This window comes from Vigna unguiculata, chromosome 11, assembly GCF_037176805.1.
Source record: "Vigna unguiculata cultivar grain cowpea cultivar isolate G323 ecotype 2 chromosome 11, ASM3717680v1, whole genome shotgun sequence".
NCBI classification, from domain to species: domain Eukaryota; kingdom Viridiplantae; phylum Streptophyta; class Magnoliopsida; order Fabales; family Fabaceae; genus Vigna; species Vigna unguiculata.
In genome coordinates, this window is record NC_140802.1 from 14,587,019 (window position 1) to 14,613,387 (window position 26,369).

The 26,369-nt window shown below is 34.5% G+C and overlaps 1 protein-coding gene across 5 annotated transcripts; it reads right to left on the minus strand.

The window, feature by feature from the left end:
• Positions 1–370: 370 nt before the first annotated feature.
• Positions 371–25,798, minus strand: LOC114169627 (uncharacterized). Of its 5 annotated transcripts, none has more exons than XM_028054863.2 (21): positions 25,626–25,798; positions 24,949–25,094; positions 23,924–23,980; positions 17,922–17,949; positions 17,700–17,822; positions 14,418–14,529; positions 14,241–14,278; positions 14,048–14,101; positions 13,908–13,976; positions 13,655–13,771; positions 13,458–13,526; positions 4,833–4,912; positions 4,430–4,558; positions 3,889–4,156; positions 3,424–3,516; positions 3,166–3,333; positions 2,579–2,706; positions 2,355–2,487; positions 1,791–1,915; positions 1,517–1,687; positions 371–676 (listed from the first exon to the last, which is right to left on the minus strand). In XM_028054863.2, exons 2-21 carry the CDS (start codon positions 25,041–25,043, stop codon positions 637–639), a joined length of 2,097 nt encoding a protein of 698 aa, XP_027910664.2. In that variant the 5' UTR covers positions 25,044–25,094; positions 25,626–25,798; the 3' UTR covers positions 371–636. The 5 variants fall into 5 exon arrangements, with proteins under 5 accessions (XP_027910664.2, XP_027910666.2, XP_027910665.2 ...); XM_028054865.2 differs by having other exon boundaries at positions 3,424–3,513; positions 25,626–25,797; XM_028054864.2 differs by lacking the exon at positions 25,626–25,798 and adding an exon at positions 25,577–25,595.
• Between the last annotated feature and the right edge of the window lie 571 nt (positions 25,799–26,369).

The following is a 26,369-nucleotide window of genomic DNA, read 5'->3' on the forward strand; positions in this document are numbered from 1 at the left end:
ATAATTAAAAGTTACAAGAACAAGACTTTGTTAATTCATATACAAATTTAACAAGAAACTACTGAATTAAATTAGTTAAAGAAATGGTTAAATATATTATAAACTCGATTAAATAATCATATAATATTGGACAACCACTTGTACTTAAATAATGTTTATAAAATTTTCAAATCTCAGTGTCATTGTTTTTAGTCTTCCCATCAACTATTATACTCGGTCTCTCAAAACCCTAAACCACAACTTTAGCCTATTGCCAAAACCCTAAATCATGAGACATTATGAGTGGACTATGTCTCATTTCACTACCCATTGCCAAAATACAGGCTAAAAATGATAAAGGAAGAATAGGTTAAAGAAAAAACACCAAATATAAACAATTCAAAAGTAGATGGTCATACGTTGGATCAGTCTCTCAAAATGCAAAGATACAACAGTTAGTAAATAGAAACATTGTATGATGTTACAATTTTGTCGTAACTAGGAACACACCCTTAGTTATACAACGTGTCACTATTACTGAGAAAATTTTTATGAAGAAAACAACACCAAAATTATATAATGATAACGACATATGTACATTTAATCAGAATAACGTAGAAAGAAAAGCTTCACACAAAAATTAACTTCTAACTCTGTTCAAGATGAATTTAGATCCCGTGAAGCTTGGCCTTGCCATCTGTAAAAGAAAAACCATATTATTTACAAACACATTTAATATGATGGATGATTTACAAGTCTATAACTTTAGGATGACAAAAATATTTATATCCACATATATTGCTGATAAAAGTTGCAGTAAATACTTAAACAAATTTCCTAAACAAAACACCCATACACTGATTATTTTTACGAAGGTATAAATCCACACCAAGAAGTATCTAGAACCCAACAAATTAGATAAACATCGGTATATCCAATAATTAAATTAGTATTTTCATTAAAAGATTATATTAATAAAATATTTTTAATGATACAGTGGAAAGCTTGCTCCAGAAATCATGTTCCAAAAAATTCTTGAAAACTTTTTCTGAATGATTTCCAAAATAGATAATTCGGAGGTGACCTTTACAAATGATAAAATGATCATTTTAAAAATTATGAGGGTGCAGGAAGAAAAAGGCAACTATTAGTCCCAAAAGCAAGTACAAGGGACATAACAAAAGAAATATGACTTAAATACATTTAGTCCCTAAAATATACATGCTGTTATAATACTATTTAATATTGAATTAGTCCCTTTGAAAATATTTGACTCTAAAAGCAAATAATCTATATATACAAGGATAACAAAATGAATACTTTAGAGGAGTCAAAATAAAATAACAAGGACCAAAAACAAAATATGACCATATTTCAAGAACTACTAACATATTTAAGCCAATAAATATTAATTTAACCAAGAGGAGTCTTTTGTCAGTCTCATGTATATCTATTGTTTCTTTTAATAAATAACTATTATATAAAAAATCCATTTTTATTAATCAATAAATCAGTGTAAATGATAGCTTCCACAAACCTTGAGAGAAGAAATCTTGCGAGGGGACTCAAATTGCTATTTGAATGAACTTCCTTGTTCTGTTTCTTCTTGAGATCTGTCTCTGCATTTCGGGCTTCTTCAGCTGACTTAGTCTTGCTGAGTAATCGGCCAGCCAGTTCTTGCAGGTCCTTCAATGATAATTCCTTTGAACTGCACAAATTGTTCTTCTAGGGTTATCATGAATTATGATTGATAATAGAGAAATTTAATTTTCCTTTAGCATGCTCAATGATGAATGTAGTAGAATGCAAACCTTGCCAACCGTTGAAGCAAGTTTTTGACAAGAGCATCACAGGATTGGGGCTTTGTCCTCTCCATGTTCAAAAGAGCATTGATAACAATTTGCACAATTGGCCCTTCTGGATCCTCAGCAATGGCCTACAAGAACACAAAAATCCTATAACAAAATTCATAAGAACTAATCAAATCTATTCTAGGTATAATTAAGTTGCTAAAGATAATTTCATTATGGTCAAAGCCAGAGATGTTGCTGGCTATTTAATTGCTTTTTCATTTTTACTTTCCTTCTCTTTTCTGAATGCACTACTGTCTATAAGAGTACAAAATTGTTGGAATAGTAATCATTATCATCTTTTTAACAAAGTCAATGGCACATTATATAATCTTGCTTCATTTCCACAGAAATTAATGACTCAGTATTTACAAGGTATGTAACAAAAGTGAAGAATATCAAATACAATTCTAATTGAGAAACCTTGTATCTTTTCCAACTTCAATCAGCATTGTGCAAGCAGATTCATGTGGCATAACAAACTAAATTCAAACAGGAGAAAGTCATAACCATGCGTGCATTCACCTCTTTTAATGATGGAATAAGCAAAACAGATAACGGCACAGATGATGAGATTATTTTGGCACTTTCTTCATCATCAATATCATTCTGTGATCTTGAAATCCCCTTTTGTGCATCAATGTATTCACGAGATGGTCTGAAAAAAAATATTTCTTGAAAAATAAAAAATCACTGTTTTCATATAAGCAATATTTACAAAACACCAGCAATACGGCAAATGGAAGTACCTGGAAGAATCAGAGCTGGTTGACATTTGATCTCTCCTGCTTTCTTGTACATCATTGTTGAGTTTTCCCAGTGCAAATCTATCCCGGACATTCATTTTCTTCAATCCACCTTGGATAGCAGCCTTTGCCTAGAAACAAAAATATTGTAAAGATAAGATATTACGATAGGACCAAGTAATATAATTACTTCCACAGTAATCACAAATATGTCAAGCATTCAAGTAGTAAAATTATAAATCAACACATAAAACTGTTAAGAAGTAGACTTTAAGTTTAACTCAACCCTTAGATAAAATTTGTACTCATTTATATATTATGAAATTGTTTTATCTCTTTATCGCTAGTAGATGTAAAACTTCCAACAAACAAATAATTAAACAAAATTACTTTAAATGGGGTTTAAGAAATTAATAGAGCTAAAATGTATCTAAAATGTACATGGGTAACGTATAAAATATGTAAACTAGTACTAAATACAATACCGTTTCCTAAAAGATACACTAGCAAAGGAAAAAAAAAACATATTGTCTTGCCACAATTAACATTCAAGTCAAATTCAAAGCTTAGATAAAAAAAAATAATAGAACCTCAGCAAGATTTGTAGCACTATCTTCAAATGAGGCATTTGAATTTCTGCTATTAAGTCCAAGTCGGGACCTTGGTGTCTGTGGAGAATCAGAATCATCGTGCTGATTACGCAAAACAACAGTTCCGCTTGTAGAAACGTCTTCAAAAGAAGCATAGCTGCTGCTAGACTGTGACAATAAATTTTTCAATAAGTGAATGCATTTAAGAGAAACAATAACTACCATTTGTAAATTAAAAAATATCAGTTAAAAACATACGCGGGAACTTTGGTCACGAAACAGTGATGACTGTGGTCCTTTTGGAGACCGAACAACAACAGTTCCTAATCCATTCCCAAACAATTCATCCTGCTAAACGGCAAGTTCAATATATCAAAATATGTTCAAGTATATAAGGAAGTTCAATCTAGTTCATGGGATTTTTGCGATACTTGATGGTTAATGCAATTCTTTGTGTACTGTTAAGACTCTTTAAATCATTATACTGCTGTAAACACTTTAATTGTTGTTTATATGTCTGCTATAAGTGAAGCAAATTGGAGAAAGAAATTTTTATCAGCTTCGGCTAAAAATATCTAAAACTGCAGCGGTTACAACTCACAGCTAAGCATTTATCATATTTTTAAAAGTTTTTGAAACAAATCAAAAGGCTCTCACATTCCTTTTGTGGAGATATATCATTTAATTTGAAAAGGGAAGACCAACATAGTGAGAGTCAATTACATCTTCAAGATGATTATCCAGATGTTCATCATGGTAGGGAACTCCTGAATCTTTTCCAAAAGAAGCCTCTAGCAACTCACTTTTATTGCCAGATCCCCCCTGATAGCCACTCTCTGGACTTTTTTTTTGGGTAAGCTGATGATTTGAAACTTCAGTTTTCTTGTCTCTAAATTGAGGTGGTCGTGACACACTACGAAAGGTTCCAGTACCCTGAGATCCACTAATGCTGAAGTCCCACCCAGAACTTTTCAGGGTTTTACCTTGGCCACTGCATGTTAGGCAGAGAGTTAGGAATCAAGAATTGAAAAGAGAAAAAAAATATATTAAATAGTATGAAAAGAACAAGAAATAGGAGGGAAATTTCTCCTCCAAGGGTTTCCCCTTCACAAAGGATTTCTCCTTTCTAAAAGAGCCAATTCTCAATTTACAATAATAACAAATCTGCATCTAACTAACCCCTAGAACCAACTAATTAATACAATGTCCATTAGAGAATCCACCGTGTAAAACAAAAAGCAGTAACTAAACAATTGTAACCTACCTAGGCTGATTAGTCTCATCAACCCTTAAATCTTTCGCAACCTTAACAGTATCATATGCCTCGCCCACCCCCCTTGGGGCATTTCTGGGTGTTGCCTCATCTTCCTTTATTTGAAACTTTGGACGCTCCCTGTCATGAAATAACAAAGCATCGTGACAATCACAAGCTGGGAAATAATTTGATTTAGCTTATTTTCTGGTCATGCAAAGTGTTCAAAGAGTATCAGCAAAAGGGTTTCAATAGTCAGTCCAAACATCACATGTTTTGAATTCAAATAAAACAAACTAATAATGACCAAACAAAAAGGAAAAAGAAGAAATGTGGAGAAAAACTACATAGACAGAAGGGAAAAAAAGTAGAGCAAAGAACACAAAATAGCAGAGTTGCAAGTAATAATTAATACCTTATTCTCTCCAATAGCTTAGGACTCTTCCTGGCGTTCCGAATGAAACGATGTCTAAGAAGCTCTTTAGCACTTGGTCTCTGGAATTAAAGTCATTAAATGGGAGAGAAGTTAGGGAAGATACGGACAAAAAAGAACCAGATTTATCTATTCTGATATAGGTTCAGAATACAAAGTGACCAACTATGGAAAAGTCCTATATATATTGAACCACGTTGAAGGATACAACTTTCAATAGGACGAATCCAGACAAATAAATACAATTTCCAACCTGTTGTAAACAACATACTATCGGGATAAAAATATTCTCAATATCTCTATAGTAATTAGAAAAAAATATCTCCAAAATCTTCCAATTCATTTTAGCATAATCTTATTTCTTTATTTTAAAGGATTTGATCATTATTACAAATAGAAATGAAGAGTTTAATTGGTGTGATTGTTATCATTAAAATAAGTAATTATTTTCTACATGGTTCAAGTTTGGATCAAAGTTACTAAGTTTAGAATCTATTAAGATCTTTCAAATCTTTATTAATTTTTTTCTGTCTTGTCAAAAATCAGTTCGGAATGAACATTAATAGGATTAGGTCTGGTAGTGGTACTGAAATGTGAATCATAAATTCTCCAAATTTTTGCCTCATAATGGTATTGTTTATGAACTAACATGTGTTAACACTCCACAACCAAAAAAAATTGTATAAAGGAAGAATTGTCATCTTCTAGAAGTAGCTAGAGCCACGCTTTTTTAGAAGTCTATTCCCAAAACCCATTGGGAAGAAGTTGTGTTAACTATCACATACCTCATCAACAAGTTACCCAATTGTATCTTATGTAATGTTAATCCTACTGAGTCTTCTTTATCTTTATTTCCCTCTTCTCCACTAGTGTTAGACCTACCTTATCAAGTCTTTTGATGTTCTTATTTTGTTTACTTTCATAATCTTAATCACAATACATTAGATCTTAGAGCTCTTAAACATATATTTATCACTTATCTTTCTAATAAGAAATAATACATATGTTACCATCCTGGCAGTCAACGTGTCTTTATCACCATGGATGTTACCTTTCATGAAACAAAATCCTTTTTTATCAGCCCTACACTTCAAGGGGATAAAGCATTTGATGCGGGGAAGGTTTCCTTCTCGTGATTACCATATTTATCATTGTACGATGCTCAAGATCCAACTGATGAAGTCACCACAAATTGGATCAAACCAAATATCAGTGAGGAAGAAGACGAATTTTTTGGTAAAAAATATCATAGAAAACCTACTTTAACTTTGGAGTTAGAGTTGTGGCTCAGAAGTGAGGAGCCCTAAAGGCAACATTGAGGAGATAAATGTTACTGAAAATTTACCCACTGTATTGAGAAAGGGAAAATATCATGTGTTAAATATCCTATTTCTCAATATGCCTACACTAAAGCTTTATTGTTGCCATTGATGCTATAGAGATTCCTACACCCAAGTTCAAAAAGCCATGAGAAGTGAACATTGGATTCAAGCCATGAGAGAAGATGGATGCATTAGAAAAAAACTCAACATAGGAGATTGTTGACAAATTAAGAGATAAAAATCTTAGAATGCAGATGGATATTTACTGTGAAACATAAGGCAAAGTCAATAGATAAGTGTTTGCTAGATTAGATGCAAAGGGATATACTCAAACTCACAGAGTTAACTATGAGGAGACTTTTTTGCTTGTAGCAAAGATAGATTATGTCATGTTGGTCTTACTCTAACGGCTCATTTTGGATGGGACTTACACTAGTTGGATGTAAAGAATGTCTTTCTTCATGGAACTTTAAGAAGTGCAAATGAAGATTCCTCTTAGATTTGACACTCATAGTGGAAGGATTAAGTATGCATCCTAATGGAGGCCTTATATGATCTTAAACAATCTCCAAGAGCATGGATTAGGAGATTTACTAAAGCAACGGTTTCACTAGGACGAAAGTAAAGTCAAGGAATTATACTTTATTCATAAAGTACTCCAATACAGGTAAAGTTATACTATGTGGATGACATGAATATTGAAGGAAAACTAGCGGCCCAATTTGAATGAAAGACTTGGGAAAATTAAAATATTTCCTTGAAATAAAGGTTCCGTAATCAAAAAGGAGATTTTCATCTCCCAAACAAAAAGGTTAGAACGTAATCCATCAAGAGTTCCTATTGAACATAATTGGAACTGGAGAGAATTCTCCTGTAGAAAAAGAAAATATTATTAATTGGTAGGAAAACTTATTTATTTATCACACACGAGACAAGACACTTTATGCAATTATTACTTCTGTAGGAAAAAAAAAGACATTAGAAATTGGTGGGAAAACTTATTTATTTATCACACGAAACTAGACAGTATTTGTGCAATTACTATGGTGAGCCAGTTCATGCATGATCATAGAGAAAGACACATGAAAGCAATTAACAGAATTCTTCGGTACTTGAAATGAATACTAGGAAAGGGAATCCTCTTTAGGAAAAAAAGACACTCTGCAGTTTGTTATTGACAAACAATCTACCTCTGGGTATTGTATCTCATTCTAGTGTAGAAAATGAATTTCAAGCCCTTGTTGAATGAAGATCATACTTGATAACCTTACAATAAAGGTTGATATCCCTATGCAATTGTATTGTGATATCAAGTCAGCCATGAGCATTGCCATTAATCCAACTCAAGATGATAGGACGAAACATATTGAAATTGACTAGTACTTCATCAAAGATAATCTTGACAAGGGCCTAATTGTTGTTGTTAGATATTGTTTGATATTATTAAGATATTGTTAGATATTGATAACCACAATATCAAACAATATCTTCTATTTAATTTTTTTATTTTCAGTTACTCTTTTTACTTGTATCTCTCTTTATTATAAATAGATTACCCTATGTGTGGTTTATATACAAGGGAGATTAATCTCAATCCCTATTTTCTTTATTCTCAACACGGTATCAGAGCTTAAGGTATCTTTTCTTTTCGTCGTCGTTGCCTCTGCATCGCCACTGGAGCCACCGCCTCTGCCAGACCTCCGCCGGACCGCCGTCGCCGCCGTCGGACCTTCGCCGGACCTCCGCCGGAACTTCGCCGGACCTTCGTCGGAACTTCGCCGGACCTTCGCCAGACCACTGTCGTCGGACCTCCATTGCCGGAGTGCCAATTTTGACCGGCAACCTTGAAGTTGTGCCTCCTCCATGGCGTCTTCCGTTGCCTTTTCCCATTCTGAAAACTCTCCTGGTGTGTCTGACCCGTCCATCTACACTATGTTAATGTACACTTATCCATTGACAAGTTAACTGGCCATAATTATGCCACATGGTCATCAGACATCCGATTATGGCTTAAGAGTCAGAGGTATCTTGATCATCTTGCCCCGAAAGCACCTACTCTCACTCCTGCTGAGAACGACTGTTGGGAAACCATTGATGCTCAATTATGTGTGGTTCTCAAGGGTACTCTTGATCCTTCGTTAAAGCAACTTTTTTGTTCCTACGAAACATGTGCTCAAATCTGGGAGCATGCCAAGTTATTATACACCAATGATACTCAACGTCTCTATGGTTTATGTTCTAAATTTGCTACACTTATTTCCTCTAAACATCAAGACTCTATGACTGATTATATGGGCAAAATTCATGCTCTATTTCATGAATTCAATGAATTATTGCCTCCTTCCCCCGACCCTGCCACGGAGATCGAACAACGCTCAAAGTTCTTCATGCTCGGAGCATTACACGGGCTTGCTGATAAATATTCACATATTCGTGATCAAATTTTGGGTTCCCCGGTTGTCCCCACCTTAACTTCAACCTGCTCTACTCTTTTGCGTGTACCAGAACAACCTAACATTGATACACCTACTTCTGTTGATGATTCTTCTGCATTGGTATCTCACCGCAATGACCGGACTCGCCCTCGCAAACAAGGAAAAGGGCGTCCTAAGTGTGAACATTGTGGCAAGCTCGGTCACAAGAGTGACAAGTGTTATGCATTACATGAGTGTGAACATTGTGGCAAGCCAGGTCACAAGATTGACAAGTGTTATGCATTGCATGGACGTCCTCCTCGCTCTGGTGCAGCTGTTCAGACCAACTTTTCCCCACCTTCCTCTACTGGGGATCCTCCTTCTGTTTCACCTGATACACCTGCTATGTTCAACAAATTTCTCAAATGGTATAAGGACCAGGAGTCTTCTAGTTCCACTGCATCTATCGCTCACACAGGTACATCTTTTGTTGGTCTGACTCGATCTTCTTCTCTTGGTCCTTGGGTGTTTGATTCAGGAGCCACTCATCATATTACTGGTAACAAATCTTTGTTCTCTTCTTTATCCTCTCCTAATCATTTACCTTCTGTTACACTGGCTGATGGTTCTAGAGTCTCATCTCATGGTGTTGGCACTGTTAAACTTTTTCCTTCTTTAACCATTGATAATGTTCTTTATGTCCCTGGGTCTCCTTTTAACCTGTTGTCCATCAGTCGTCTAACTCGTTCTCTTGATTGTGTTGTTTCTTTTACCCACAATTCTGTGTGTTTACAGGACCGGAGTTCGAAACCGGTGATTGGCACAGGATGTGAGTCTCATGGTCTTTGTCATCTCCGTCCCTCTAAACAAGTTGGTGCAGTTATGGAGTCTCCCTCTCTTCTTCATGCTCAGTTAGGTCATCCAAGCCTTGCCAAGTTACAACAGCTTGTCCCTGCCTTGTCCAAGTTATCTCATTTGGTGTGTGAGTCATGCCAATTAGGCAAGCATAGTCGTACTTCCTTTCCTCGTAGTGTCACACATGATGCTTCATCCCCTTTTGCCTTGGTTCACTCTAACATTTGGGGTCCTAGCCGCGTTAAGTCTACTTTAGATTTTCAATATTTTGTTACTTTCATTGATGATTATTCTAGATGAATGAAACATCGTTCGGAATTATTTCATATCTTTCAATCTTTTTTTAATGAAATTAAAACATAGTTCGGTGTTTCTATTAGAGTTTTGCGCAGTGATAATGGCCGTGAATATCTTTCTCATTCTTTTAAACAATTTATGGCTTCTCACGGTATTCTGCATCAAACTTCTTGTGCTTATACCCCTCAACAACATGGTGTAGCTGAACGTAAAAATAGACATCTTATTGAAACCACTCGCACTCTTTTAATTCCTGGAGAGGTTCCTGAACATTTTTGGGGTGATGCTATTCTTACTGCCTGTTATCTCATTAATCGCATGCCTTCTTCGGTTTTAAAGAATAACATACCTCATTCCATTTTATTTCCTCATGACCCTCTTCATCCCTTACCTCTAAGAGTTTTCGGGTCTACATGTTTTGTTCATAATTTCAGTCCTGGTCTTGACAAGCTTTCTCCTAGATCACATAAGTGTGTTTTCTTAGGGTTTACAAGATCACAAAAAGGGTACAAATGTTTTTCTCCTTTTCTTAACCGTTATTTTGTGTCTGCAGATGCCACCTTTGATGAGTTCTCCCTTTATTTTAAGAGTCAAACTTCACCTCTAACTCCATCTAGACTTGACTACTCTTCTAATACCTTTAATGTTCCTCTTGTTTGTGACCCTCTTATTGTGTCTTCTTCACCATCGGTTCCTGCTCCACAGTCCGCTTCTCCACCACCTCTTCAGGTTTATAGTTGCCGAAACCGATCACAACTACCACCATGTGACTCCACTCAAGTGTCAACTGCTCTATCTCCTCTGGCTCTGACACCTGAGTCTGACCTTCCCATTGCCCTCCGAAAAGGTATGCGTTCTACCCGTAATCCCTCTCCCCATTATATTACTTTGAGTTATCATCGCTTGTCATTACCTTTTTATACATGTCTTTCCTCTCTTTCTTCTGTGACCATTCCAAAAACTGTTCGTGAAGCTTTAGCCCATCCTGGTTAGCGTTAGGCCATGACAGATGAACTAAGTGCTCTTCATAATAGTGGAACTTGGGATCTAGTCCCGTTACCGTCTGGGAAATGTTGGTTGCAGATGGGTGTTTGCTATCAAAGTTGGACCTGATGGTACTATTGATCGCCTCAAAGCTCGTCTTGTGGCCAAAGGTTATACTCAAATTTTTGGGTTGGATTATGGCGATATTTTTTCCCCCGTGGCAAAGATGGCTTTTGTTCGTTTATTTATCGCAATAGCTGCTCTTCAGCAATGGCCTCTTTATCAACTAGATGTTAAAAATGCTTTCCTCAATGGTGATTTGCAAGAAGAAATCTATATGGAGCAACCTCCTGGGTTTGTTGCTCAGGGGGAGTCTTTTGGGATGGTATGTCGTCTTCGCAAATCACTATATGGCATAAAACAATCTCCTAGGGTCTGGTTTGGAAAGTTTAGCAATGTTGTTCAGCAATTTGGTATGACTTGTGAAGCAGATCATTCTATCTTTTACCAACACTCGAGTGCTGAATGTGTTTACTTAATAGTATATGTTGATGACATCGTTCTTACAGGGAGTAACAATCATGGCATCTCTCAGTTGAAACAACATATCTGTCACCATTTTCAGACAAAAGATCTTGGCAAACTCAGATATTTCTTGGGTATTGAGGTGGCACAGTCCAATGATGGTATGGTTATATCTCAAAGAAAGTATGCCATGGATATTCTGGAGGAAACTGGGTTAGTGAGTTCAAAGTCTGTTGATACACCCATGAATCCCAATACTAAACTTCTACCAAATCAGGGGGAGCCTATATCTGATCCTGAACAGTATAGAAGATTAGTTGGAAAATTAAATTATCTTACTGTTACTCGTCCTGACATTTCCTTTGCAGTCAGTGTGGTAAGCCAATTTCTTAATTCCTCATGTGAAGATCATTGGAATGCAGTCATTCGTATCTTGAAGTATATTAAAAGATTCCCTGGAAAAGGATTGTTATATGGTTCTAATAACCATACAAGAGTTGTTTGCTATTCAGATGCTGATTGGACATGATCTCCTTCTGATAGAAGATCTACATCTGGGTAGTGTGTCTCCATTGGTGGTAACTTGATCTCGTGGAAAAGTAAGAAACAAAGTGTTGTAGCAAGATCCAGTGCAGAAGCAGAATATAGAGCTATGGCCTCAGCTGCCTGTGAACTTGTTTGGCTCAAGCAATTGCTTCAAGAGTTACAATTTGGAGATGTTACTCAAATGACACTTGTGCGACAATCAGGCTGCTATTCATATTAGCTCTAATCTTGTCTTTCATGAGAGGACCAAACACATTGAGATTGATTGTCATTTCATTCGAGAAAAGGTTATGTCTGGAGACATCAAGACTGAATTTGTTAACTCAAGTGATTAGTTAGCAGATATTTTTACTAAGTATTTACGAGGCCTAGAATTGATTATATTTGTAACAAGCTTGGCACATACGATTTGTATGCTCCAGCTTGAGGGGGAGTGTTAGATATTGTTTGATATTATTAAGATATTGTTAGATATTGATAACCACAATATCAAACAACATCTTCTATTTAATCTTTTTATTTTCAGTTACTCTTTTTACTTGTACCTCTCTCTATTATAAATAGATTACCCTATGTGTGGTTTATACCCAAGGGAGATTAATCTCAATCCCTATTTTCTTTATTCTCAAGTGCAATCATTGTTCCTACAGGACATCATATAATAGACATTTTCACTAGAGGAGTTCCTCAAGACAGATTCTAGGATTTTGTAAACAAGTTGGGAATGACTAGTATACGTTTACCAACATCTGGAGGAGTGTTGTAATTGGTGTGATTGCTATCAATAAAATAATTCTTTGTTATCACACCTCTTTCAAATAAATGCCTTAAACAATCATATTAAGCATTATAAAATTTTTAGAGATCTTACATCGACTAGAGATAAGATAAATTTATAGTATATAAGTGGGATGCAAACCTCACTTTATAGGTCAGTTTTGTAGAGTTAAGTTTAAAGCCACCTTCTTAATATGTGATTAAAGTCATTTAAAAAGCCAATTTTAGCAAAATTTGTTGTTTGTTAGGTTTAACATGTCACTCATTATCAGGTCGCTATCAGACCACCCACAAATATCTAGTCTCACTCAAGATGTACTCGCCTCGACATGTGTTGGAGATGCCACATTGACTAAAAATAAGGCAAATATATAATATATAAGTAGATGGAAACCTCCCTTTATCAGTTGCTTTTCTAGGGTTGAATTGGTGAAAGTTCACTTCTTAAGATGGTATCCGAGTCATTTAAAAAGTCTATCCTAGTGAGATTTGTTGTTTGTTAGGCTTATCATGCTACCCGCTATTAAGACGCTATTGAACTACCCATAAGTATCTCACACTTGAGATATATATGAGGATGGTATGTTAGAAATCTCACATCAACTAGAGATGAAACAAAATTATAGTATATAAGTGTGTGCAAACATCAACTTGTAAGCTGGTTTGGTATTGGTAGATTGTTAAGCTTAAAGCCCAGTTCTTAAGGAAAACAAAAAAATTGTTTTCTCATACAAAAAAAAAAATCTTACACAAAACCAAAATCTTAACAACATAAAAAGAAAGAAAATGAAACAGCAATTTGGTTAAGAATACATATACACTAATCTAGCGTACAAGCAAAAAAGGTAAATATTGAAAATGAGATCAAGTAAAACATAGACACTTGCCTCAGCAGGAACCTTCTTCAAGCACAATGAAACAAATTCTTTCATATAGCGAGAAAAGTGTTCATCTAGCTGCACAAAAATATCATTAAATGTTAACTCTTAACCGGAGAAAATCATCTCCATTAGGAAAACTTCGTGAACTAAAAATACTTAGCAACTTGAAGGACCAATTAATTTGATATAACAAAGCACAGAACTTGTGGTGGATTCTCTCGTGGTATGATGAAAAGCACTCTCATTGGATGAAGATCTGCAAGTGGAGGCTCCCCTTTTGCCATCTCTATTGCAGTAATCCCCAAAGACCAGATATCTGCCTGTAAAAACAAGATACAGAGTGATGTTTTTTCTGGGATAAAAACAAAAACGGAACAGAAAAGAGAATAAAAAGAACTATGATAGGTTGGACTCAGAAAATACAATAAATTATTTTTGTAATAACTATAAGGTAACCTTTTCATTATATCCTTCTGAATTTTGAATAACCTCGGGTGCCATCCAAAATGGTGTTCCTACAAAGGTCTGCAGTTATCAAACAGTTAGCCTACCCAGTCAAAAAATTTCCACTGAATAAAACATTAATTAAATTTTACCTTTCTCCTTGATATGGTTCTTGTTAACTGTGCAGAAACTCCAAAATCAGCAACCTGTAACAAAGTCACAAAAACACAGAAATTCATATTCAAATGCATGTTAGCCCACACTTCTAATTATTTTATCTTTTATTCAGTAAATCATTCTGTCTTAAAAGAACTTGTAAATTATAGCCTCCAGAATAAGACATACCTTTACATCACCATTCTCAGTTAATAAAATGTTTGCAGCTGCAAAATTGACATCAAATTCTTTGAATTATAGAGCTAATAAAAAAGTGAAGTCCAAGATTATAAAATTTACAAATATGGAAGAGGAAAAGTAGATTCAAAGTACAGTACAAAAAAAGGAAAGAATCACTGCTGATACCTTTAATGTCTCTATGAATTTTTCCTTCAGTATGTAGGTAATCAATTGCATGAAGTAAATCACGTAGAATGCAAGCAATTGACATTTCATCAAGTGGGGGACCTGATTGCAGCTGCAAAAGCACCATATAGCATTTTGGTAATTAGCAAGAAAAATATACAAAGAATAAAAATGAAAAAAAAGTTGGGATTAGAGTGTTTAAGAGAAGGAAAATAAAATAAATAAAGACTTTGAATAATATTCTGAGACGACGTGGAATGTAGCAACACACGTGGAATGTAGCAACACAATCCCAAATACCCAGCAATGTAGCAATGTTGCTTAGTAGTTTGTTAGTTGGGTAAAACTGAGAGCTGTAGGTTAGTGATGATGCTATGCTCCTGTATACATATACTCATTGCGCCGGAGTTTCACCGTCTCTTGTACATTTTATCTTAAATCATTTATCTTTTTCTATTATGCAATACGGTATCAAGAGCATGTTAATCCTCCCATCCTTTCCCATGGCTTCCTCTGCCTCCTCCACTAGTTACTCCAATACAAGCTACATGGCACTATCATTCTCGGTTAAGACCTGAATATCTAATATTGTTTAGGAGCATTAGACGACCCTCTGTGTTAAGAAATTTCGATAATAATAAATATAATTAAACATTGAATTGATTATTTCCATTGACATTGTTATATATATGGTAAAAAGAAAGAAATAAATCCTTGCCGAATAACAAAACCTTCTAAATGTTGTAAACATTTAGACAACCCAACGTTTATAGTGTTGGTAATAAAGAAAGCTTCTATATTTTAGTTGATAATATCTAAATGATTATTTGCAACGACTCTACCTAAAATATAGAAAGAATTTATACCGATCAAATGAGAATGCTTACCACACAATGCCAAAAAGGATTATAAATATATTATGATATTATGCATTGCAGAATGTTTCCAATTTTATATAGCATCGATACAAAAAGGAAAGACCTTCTATAAGAATATACAAGTATGTTTAATCAAGTTAAATCAAGTAACAAGACTGAAGAACAATATCAGAATAACAATGATATCATCAATGGAAGATTGCTCAAAACAGTCAAACTTTGAGCAACTATAAACACATAATGAAGACAAACAACATCATCATCAACTACTACATCTTTTATCTTTCTTATGCTTTTCTAGCCATACACTTTGTATCTTAGTATTTGTTTTAAAGAGAGTAAAAACTTGTTATATTGAACAAGCAATTTATAGGATATAGTGTTCAGTGATCGTAGATGTTATCTCATAATAGGGACTTCTATGTCATCAATAGTAAGGTTGTCTGATGACTCATGTTATGTCGTCTAGTGAACAAGCAGTCTATTCTACATGTTATGTTATGCTAGTTAGTTGTTGTTGTGTACTTCTTACCAACATATAACCATTTTGTAGCCCTATACATGTATTCATTGTACAATACACAATAAATTATTGTATTGTAACGGTTATTAAGATAATAAATGAGACGATTAGTCAATTTTATTATGCTTTTGTGCATTCTTTATTCTAGATCTCCAGTTGGGATGATTAGAAATCAATATAGCATTGTTTCTTTTGTCGTTCTTTGAGCTCATTTCAGCTCTAGGCGCACAACAAACTAGTATTAGAGCTACTTTTCAGTCTCATTGCACATTAGTAAAAAGGTCTTGCAAGAAGATGTGTATCACATCCAAGATCAATAATGTCAATGGGAAGAACAGTTTCAACCTTTGGAGAATTAAGATGAGAGCCTTGTTCTAGGAGCAAGGGTTGTGAGCACTGCTTTCTAGAACCACATCACAAATGAATAGATAGGTCCCAAAGAGATGGAGGAAAAGGCTTATTTGATGATGTTTGTCGTAGTCAGATGAGGATACTTATGAGGTTGCAAAGGAGAAGATCTCATAATCATTGTGATGACGTTAGAGAAGTTATTCATGCTAAAGTCCATTTGCAAAAGGCTTCGGTTGAAGAGGAGGTTTTTGGGTGTTGCATGAAGGAGGGTATGCCACTCAAGGCTCATCTTGATGAACTTAATTCTAACTTGATGGGGCACCAAGACATAGACATCAAGATAAAACATGAAGACACCAGAATGATTTTGTTGGCTTCTTCCCATTGTCCTACGAGAACTTGGTGAGTTCGTTGAGAGTAGAGGATTGCATTACACTTGAAGAGGTTAAGTCCAATCTATATACAAGAGAATTTCATAGCAAAAGGATTCAAGAGTGTTAAGATGCATGGTGGTCTTCAAGAAAGAAAAGGTCAACAAATAAAAAAAGTTTAAGGTTGATCCGAAAGATGTATGTAGATATTGCAAGTAGTCAAGGCATTAGAAGGATTGTTCAACATTGGAGAATAGGATCAAGTGACAACAATCGTTCAGAAGGTGGAGTCACCTAATGATAATCAAGTATTGAACATTGCCTCAAGACAACAATTGTCTAATAGGTGGGTCATGGTCCTGGATTTTGGGTGCTCCTTTCACATGAGTCCTTAAGAAACTAGTTTACCACTTTGAAAGGTTGGAAGGTGGTAATGTTTTGATGGACAATTATGCTGCATAAGGCATTTGTTTGTTCTTAGGGCAACAATTAGATTCTGATCATACATGAAGAGATGGAATCATTGCAAAAGAACGAGACTTGGAAGGTGGTCAATGCACGAGCATTGACGGTTGACATGTCTCAACAACCGGAAATCAAAGCCAGCCAAAGATGCTTCCCTGGTTTGCTAGCTTCACAAAGCCATTTACAATCTCAAACAAGCTCCTTATCCCTAGTTAGAGAGACTCAAGACCACCTTACTTTAGCATTAATCTACTGTCATCAAAACTGTATAGTTTATTTACCAATTTATGTGGATGACATTATAATATGTAGAAGCTGCACACAAAGAGCAGGAAGGTACAGTGTCGTCCCACACATATATGGAACATGTGAAAAGGAGTGAAAACCGTGAAATTAATCCAAAATAAAGACCTAACTTTACACAAGTTTGAACTTACTCCAAAACATTAGCCCATTTGTCGGTGTAGGAACATACACTAGTAGTGAAAATTTAGGAGTTGACTCACTAACCATGTTAATATGAATATATATGCAACCACACTTTCTACTCAACAATTGTGCTTTAGGAATGCAACACATGAAAATATTCAAAGACATGCAGGGGATGTTCTATTAATTAAGGTAACTTCTAAAGTAGATCAACATAATTTCCAAGCAGCAAACATATAGAAGCATGTCAATAGAAGTAACCTACTAGATCAGCAACAGAGCCTCCAGCCATGTATTCCATTATTATCCAAAGTTTAGTTTGATTAAGAAAGGAACCATAATACTCAGTAATGTACGCTGATCTACATTGTGACAGAACAGAAATTTCCTGAAAAAAAAAATGGAAATTATTGAACAAAGAACATCAAATAGTTGGTAAAAGATGCACATTGTAAAGTAGTAGTAATATGTAAGATTCTATGAGTACCTTCTGAATGTCCTCTATTTCATCCTCTCTACAGAGAGTGAAAAACAAAAACAAAAAAAGTTATAAAGTCACACTAGGCAATAATTGCATTAGAATTTTGAGATCAACAAGGCAATACAATGTAGACAAGAATGGCAATATTCGATTGAGAGACAAAATATAAGTTTACTTAACAAATATGAGAAGTCAACATGGTTCACTACCATGTGTTCTACTTCCCTACAAAATGCAAGCAATATTTTTTCAATGGTCATAGGTGTGTTTGTATCCCATAGGTGTTGAATATTGAGAAAAACTGTATAGGGTTAATCTCCCTTGTGTCTAAATTACTCATAGGGTGAATGTATTTATAATAAAAAGTGATACAAGTATATATGGTAACCAAACATAAATATGGTAAATAGAAGATATTGTAATAAACAATGTCAACAATATCTACCAATATCAAACATGTCTATTTTTCCTAATAAACAACCGACGCTTATGTTTCCCTAATTAACGCGATATCTCTAACAGTATCCCATAGGATGATGTGGTCAAGGTAAAGAAAAAGAGAATTCTCAAAAAGATAGGTTAAAAGGTATAGATGAGAAAACAATAGAGAAGAAAGCCTACATTGTAAAAAGAGGCAGGTTAGTAATACTTAGAATAATTTATATTAGGTTAGAATAGGAATAAGAAGGTGACCTAATACCTTAGGTAAGAATTCAAGTCCCACATATATAAATAGGGTTCGATGCTAATAACCAAGACCTTATAAAAAGAAACTCGTATAAGCATGTAAAAAACACCTTTGAGCAGAATATACAACATTAGAAAGTTTTCTTAGCCTACCTTGTAACAAAAATAGTTTGAAAAGAGACAAAAGTTAGTAATACCTAGAATAATTTATATTGGGTTAGAATTGGAATAAGAATGTGAGCTAACACCTTAGGTAGGAATTCAAGTCCCACCTCTATTGTACTATACCTAGACAAATTCAAACAACTACTAGGTCTAAACCGCCTACATATAGTCGTGTTATAGAAAGAGTAGACGGATGGTCAACCGAATAAAATAGCACACGTGACGGCCCAAGCCGCCTACTATAAAGTATAGTGTATAATGGAGAGCCGCTAACTCCAAAACTTAGGGAATTACAAGCGAAGCTCCTATTGTCTTCCCATAGAGACACAGGACTAGGGCTTAGCCCAGGCCCATCTAGAATCTAAATATTGGCCCAACATAATTAAAAGGGGGCCCAGCCCATGAGAAAAGGCAGACACAATTAATGACTCTATAAATACACGTGGACCCCAATAATTAAGAGGTACACTTTCATTAATTCACTAATTTGAGATTTGACTTTTGAGAGCCCTTGCTGACTTGATCGTTGGAGTTCTTTCCGCAGGTAACCCCTTGAGGATCCAGACCACCAACATTAGGAGAAGCCGCATCAAAGTCAAGGAGAAACCAGTCCGAGAAGTCAATGATTGAGGTAAGATATGATTTGTGTTTCCTAATATTCTGTTATTGTTTCCGCAAGAACATCTATAAATAGGGTTTGATGCTAATAACCAAGACCTTATAAAAAGAAACTCATATGAGCATGTGAAAAAACACCTCTGAATGGAATATACATTAGAAAGTTTTATTAGCCTTTTGTGTGTTCTTGTGTAGTGAGTTATCTAAGTGGAGTTTTCCTAAGTAATCTCTCATCCTCTTTGCCTTTCTTAAAGCATCCAAAAGAGTGTGCCAAGAGTTGAATGGTCTTTCCCACTCTTCTTGGGTGGTGTAAGTGGTCAAAGGTAAGATCCTTCTTCCCCATCCATATTGTTGAATCTATTCTTGTCCATTCTTTCCATTCTTGCTTCTATTATCTTGTGTTCTTTCTATTTTTTCATCCTCTCCCTTGTTCCACTTCCTAAGCTAGCCAAGAACCTACCAAATTACAAAAACATCACTCTGCCAAAAAGCCCAAGCTAAATTATGCAAGAAACAAATAAGCAACACCATGGTTCCTTGAATCTTACCCATCTCCCTTCAGGCCTCCAAAAAATTGTCCATAATTCACAAGAAATGTTACCATTAGAACCCCCACCACCATCCACAACATAACCCAAGCCAAAGAACTCCAAAATCACCAATCAAAGAAACCAAGAACCTAATTCTTGTCAATACCTAGCTTCTACCAACCCTTGTTGAAGTTCTCTCCAAGAACTTCATCAAGAACCAACCTAACCTCACCATGAATCCCTTAAACAAACCTAGGCTAACCCTACACATTCCCTAGCCAAGGCCAAGCCATAACCAAACCGAAAACAACCTTAAAAACATCCAAGAACTCCTATGTGGAAGCATATATTATTAGGATAAAAATATTTTCAATTTCTTCATAGTAATTTAGAAAAAATATCTTCAAACTCTTGTATTCATTTCATCATATTTTTATCCTCGTTTTAATGGTTTTCATTATTACAAATAAAGATGATAAGAATGTAATTGGTCTGATTGTTAACAATAAAATAATTCTTTATTTTCTTACATAGTTCAAATTAATATCAGTGCTCCTGATCTTTGGAGAGCCTTATTTTTGTTGCCTCATTAATAGTGGTTACTTTTGTTCCCCATAGTCTTTGAGGTTAGCGGTGGACCAAAAAGGTGTGTTCCACTCACCTGCTTGCTATAGACAAGGTCTTCATGACCTCTTGAGCCCATTTCAACGGGTGGTGACATCTCATTTGACTTTGATTTGGTTCTCTTGCCAAACTGATTTCTTTTGTTATGAATCAAAGCGGTAAGGTTTGAATCTTTATTATCCCTTTGTTTTGTGTTTGTTTTTCAGTGCTTGTTTTGAAAGCTTTAAGAGAATAACTTGATCATTTGAAAACAATAATTAAATCAATGACTAAGCCTTTCGAATTGTATACCCTACACATAAAAGGTAAAAGTAGATTCAATACCATTGGCCCTTTGCCTCAAGTTCTTTGGATTCTTGATTTAAGAGCAATTGATCAAATAACTCATTTTCCTAAGCTCTTCAATTTGTATGTCAAAATGAGCAATGAAAAATTCACTATAGTTGTAAGTGGTGATAGTGTACTCGTATGTGGATTATGGAATATAACTTTAGAATCATCAATTGTATTAGAAGATGTTCTATATGTCTTACAATTGACCAATAATCTTATCTTTATACAAAAGCTTGCAAAAGATTTGAAATTGTTTAACATTTTTGTCTTCTTATTTTGTATTTCAAGATGGTTTTAATTGGTAAGGAGCAAAGTAGGTTGTGTTTTTTGGAATCCAAAGACCAAAATAAAACAAAGGTCATAAGCCAACAAGTAATATCATAGATATGGGGGCAAATTCCCAATGACGACAAAGAGTCTTTTACATATCATAATTGTCAACTGTCAAAGCATTATTGTGCATCTTATCCCATCTCAGGTGAAAAGAGTAATTTCTTATTTAACTTGATTCACTCTAATCTTTGGGAACTGGCATCAACCATGGCGACAACACTAATTGCATTGTGCAATCATAAAGGAGGTTGTTGTAATGTGTGTACGATGCTAGGTCAATATTACATTTTAATGTTAGGTTTGGGCTAGGTTGTATGGCCCAACTCCTTTTTTTTAAAGAAAAAAAGAAAAACTTGGTATAATAAGCTTCACTAAATAGGTTGACAAGTTTCACGATAAGGAAAGAGAGAACATTAGGGTTTTAGTGCATGGGCATTGTGCTACCACTTTGTCATTTCGCATGGGTGTTGCACTATAACTCTGTTTAACATGGGCATTACATTGCCACTCCACAACTTCTCCCATAAATGTTCCGCGATGCCATTCCTTGACACCCAAAGTAGTCAAGATGGGTAATGATTCATATTTTGTACTCATAGTTATAGTCTACACCTTCTAAATGTTTCTTCTATCCTTATTTCTGGCTTTTAACATGTATTTATATTTTCTAAAATAGATAGGAGTTTTTCTAAATACTAGCTATGTTCTGTATTTTTTTACTGTATTTTTGTACTCGTCTACTATAACAGTCATCTATTGTTTTGTTGATGTCTTTTTTTATGTAGAAGATCTTTTTGACCGATTCATTTTGCATTAGATTCCTTATTTCCAGGGCTTTAATTTGGTACTGAACGCAACATTTAGAGTCCGGAGCTATCAGAAAAGACTAGAAGATGATATGTCAAAAGTTTTATTGTGTATAGGACTTCTTGTTTTCGTCGACTTTGTAAAGAGCCCAAATCAATTCAACTTCGGGCCCATTGGTTTTCCTTCATTCAGAACATTGTATACAGACTGGAGTTAGTCAGAACGACAGAAGAATGATAAGTCGAAACAAGTTCAAAGGCCTTTAGAGGTAGTTAGAGAGTTGTTTCAGTTAGAACATGAAGACCAGATGTTGTATCAAAGAGTTAAACTCTTTTCCATAGTTTGTTTCCCTTTCTCATTCTCCAAAGCATTCTATCTTTCCATTCTTATGTCTTTTATATTCCTTGCATCTTTCAACTTTCTGTCTTCACAAATTGTTCTAAGTTTCATAGACGGAATTGAAAAATATCAAACTATGGACTGTGTAGACCGATTGGCTTGTTTCAATTTTGCCTTCTTATTTTGGCTTTTAAAGACTGCAGTTCTTGATCAAGAATTGTATGTCTACGTATAATTCAATTGAATTGTACTTTCATTGTAACCAGGATAACCAGACGATTGTTTGATAGTCTTGCATTCAAGATTAAGTCAAAATTTGATGGAATAGTTTGTGCTTTGATAGTCCTTGAAATGAAACCTATTTACATTTCTGTAACTGTTTCTAAATTTAATTTGTGTTTTTACAATTCTTGAATTGAAATCCATTTACATTTATGCTACTAGACACTTAGTTTCTATAGATTAGATGATTAGATTTTGTATTCTAAAATAGACTGTCCAATATGTTTCATTCTTGTTGTTACTTCTGTTTTTGTTTTCAATTGTTAATTATGATTTCTTGTGCTTAGTTCTTTTAATTTTCAATTTCTGATTTCTGTTTTGAGTTTCAATATCAGATTCCAGTTTCTATTTTTGGGTTTTAGATAGTCATTTACAGTTAATTCAGTTTTTAGTTTCAGATTTCCAGTTTTTGCTTTAATGATTCAATTTGTGATTGATTCTTGTTAGTTGTCGATTTAATTTCCATTTTCTTGGGTTTCATCCAAAGCTGTCAATCTTTGTTAATCCAGTTTTTTTTAATTCTGATATTCATTCTTTTAACAAAAATTCCCACTTCACTTCTTAATTTGTTTAGAGAAGAAAATTATGCAATAGACATATCTTGAGAGTGTCTTTGGGGATTTGACCTAGGTTAACATCTATATTACATTTTAAGGGGAACTTAGTTGTTTTGAAAGATCATTGCAACATGAGCTCTCTCAATGGGCTGCCATGGAAAACTCACATCGCCATGTTGTGGTGGCAAGCTATAACTTTGGCCTCGATTTCCACCATGACACCACCATAACTGATTTTATATAACACTGAGGGAGACCAGATAAAGTATGAAAAAAGGGGCCATAGACAAATTATGTGACTCTAATCCTATAAGCAATTATCCATCACCCACATAACTGGAATAGAAAACACATTTTTGCAGTCCTTCAGACCACAAATTCAATCAGTGATATCAAACATGAGACCGTGGAGAAAACTCATCTAATAATGTTCCTAAACGTGTACCAAAATTGAGTGAAATTAAATGAAATAGATATAGATGGATTCAGCTTTTAAGATTTCTTACTTCTTTTACAAAGAATATATTAAGACAAGGAGACAGTATTATTTTTCCAGTGCAGTATTTGAGTTTTATTTCATAATTATAATAAGCAAACAATTTGAGATAATTTACAGGAAGATGTTTTAAGGTACCTTTAGATGCCTATTATTATAATCAGTTCAGGTATCAAATAAATACAACCAGTCCCGCAGTTCTTTGAATTTGAACATTCTAGAAAATAATATACTTACGATTCTTCCAAATCAATCATTTTGATAGCAACTTCCTTGTTTAGCTCCTTGTCAAACCTAGGAAAAGAGGAAGACCAACAAAAAGAGAAACAACTCTTCATCATCCACACATTGGCTTTAGGTTTTGTTAATAAAAGTTACTGGAGAGCAATAAAGCAGCAATAATTTACAAATAACAATTTGTATGTGTACTACTTTAGCTTTCCTATAGACATAACTTATCACATCAAATTATACAAATATACCTTTATTGCTACATCCTTCAAAATGACATTTATAACAATTTTCCAAATATACCTTCCAATTAGTCATACCCTGCTTTTAAGCAGCAGATATACGAATTAGACTTGTCCTTAGAAAAAACTAAACTCAATTAATGCTGCATGAAACACCCTATCTAAATTTTCTTTTCATAACACTCTATTTAAATAACTTACCAAAAAATAGTATATGTAATTTAAGAAACAAAACTCTCTCTAAGTTAACATACGAGAAAGATATGCTTCAATTTCAAAACTTTGAAATAATTAGCCTACACAGTCATATGAAGACGTGTAGTTTATGCATTAGAATTATCTAACCAACCAAATATTTAGCAGTTGAAAGAGATCTACGGTAGTTTATGCATCATTCACGTCTAAATGTTAAGTCATTCAATATTTATGCCTCGTTTTCCATAGTCTGAAGAATACAACTCAGAATAAGTAGGACATTCATAAAATTCAAATACCAATAAGGAGTGATACAACAGTCATAGTAAGGTTTTACCTACTTAACTCTTTATCCGTAATAAAGAGGGCCCTTTATCCATAATAAACCCTTTATCTACCCTAACATCAAATTTCAGATGTCAACACAATACATTCTGTTATCCTTCACTATCAAAATGAGAAAGAAGTATAGAGCATAAGATTTGTATCAAAAGAAAAAATTGTTATGAATATTCCCTTGAGCACAACATGAAAGGCAATCCATTTTCTCAAGGCACATTACAATGAGCTCCAATATCAAAATCATACACCTACCCTTTATACACGTCGCCGAATGACCCCTGCCCAATAAGCTCCAATGAGCTAAATCTTGCCCCTGCAGCCTCAGCCAGACCCGCTATGTCAGCCATTCTCGGGAGCAACCCTTCAGAACCCTCACACACAGTCCCCTACATAAATATCTGAAACACCAAGATCACACCTTAGACACAAATCACATTCCAATAAGTCATAACCCCACAATCCAAATCAAATCCAAACAAACACCCCAACTATTGACCCTCAAAACCAACAACAACAACAATTAATCAACACCAGCAAAGGACCAACAACAGAAAATCGAAGCCAACCCCACCACCCCAAGTCAACCCAACTTCAAAGGGCAACCATAAAGCCCAAAATTTGTAAAAATAGAAAAGACAAAACCAGCAATAGCAATCTGAAAAGCAACTCAATGCAGCGAAGCACTGCACTTGAACTCAAAGCAAAGCAAAAGAGAAAGATAGAGTGTGCGTGTGTGAGTGTATCTCTGAGAGAGAGGGATAAAAGTTGTTAGGTGGAAGTGAGATGATAAAGTGACCGCACAGCAGAATTGAATGCGCGAGGACACTGAGCGAAAACGAAAGGAAAGCGAAACAATAACAAGAAAAGTCACAGCATCAACCCTTTTGTGACAGTCCCACGAATCGTTGAGGAATTGGTACTGAACTCACCAAGAGCAAGAAGATTAGTGGTTCAAGGGAGACACAGAGAGGTGAATCTTTCGGAGAATTCCGAGTTGGGGATTTGGGTTAACTCGGAGCTTGATTGCTTCGTTGTTGTTCAACACATGAATCGAAGGACAAGTATGTTGTCTCAGAGCTTGTCTGTTTCATAATAGAGTCTTCTCAACTTCTCTCATATTTATTTCTATAATTAATTCCAGTTGTAATTGAATTTAACATTTAATGATTTTTTATCAATTTTAATTCATTAATTTTTATTTATATAATTAATTACTTTATTTTGTGTATAAATGTAATTGTCCAGTATTATGAACTTTCCCCTCTGACTAATCTAACTCAATCATTCCAAGAAGATCGAACTCAAACATATATATATATATATATATATATATATATATATATATATATATATAATTAAATTAATTAATTAAGATATGCATCTTATTGTGAAAATTTGAATCAGTAGGGAAAATTTCTCTTACCAAACTACTAAATAGTTAATGGACATAAGTTTTTATTTAAGACTGTATACTTCAGTCAAATTTATTTAGTTTTAATATTTAGGTTTTTAAATTTATAAATTTGATCGTTATTTATAAAAACTAGTTGAAACATATACGTATTCACGTCCTTTTTTTAATAATTAATTTAGTTTAAAAATAGATAAATTTAAATAAATAATTATTTAAAATTTAAAATAGTAATAAAAATAATTAGTAATAATCACTTAGA

Excerpts from the sequence above, each read along its gene's own strand:
- LOC114169627 (XM_028054863.2), bottom strand. The coding sequence starts at position 25,043 with ATGGCTGACATAGCGGGTCTGGCTGAGGCTGCAGGGGCAAGATTTAGC. Across the intron at positions 4,559-4,832 it reads AAGCTATTGGAGAGAATAAG|GGAGCGTCCAAAGTTTCAAA; the intron begins GTATTAATTATT and ends ATTTCATGACAG. Across the intron at positions 3,517-3,888 it reads TGGATAATCATCTTGAAGAT|CAGGATGAATTGTTTGGGAA; the intron begins GTAATTGACTCT and ends CTTGCCGTTTAG.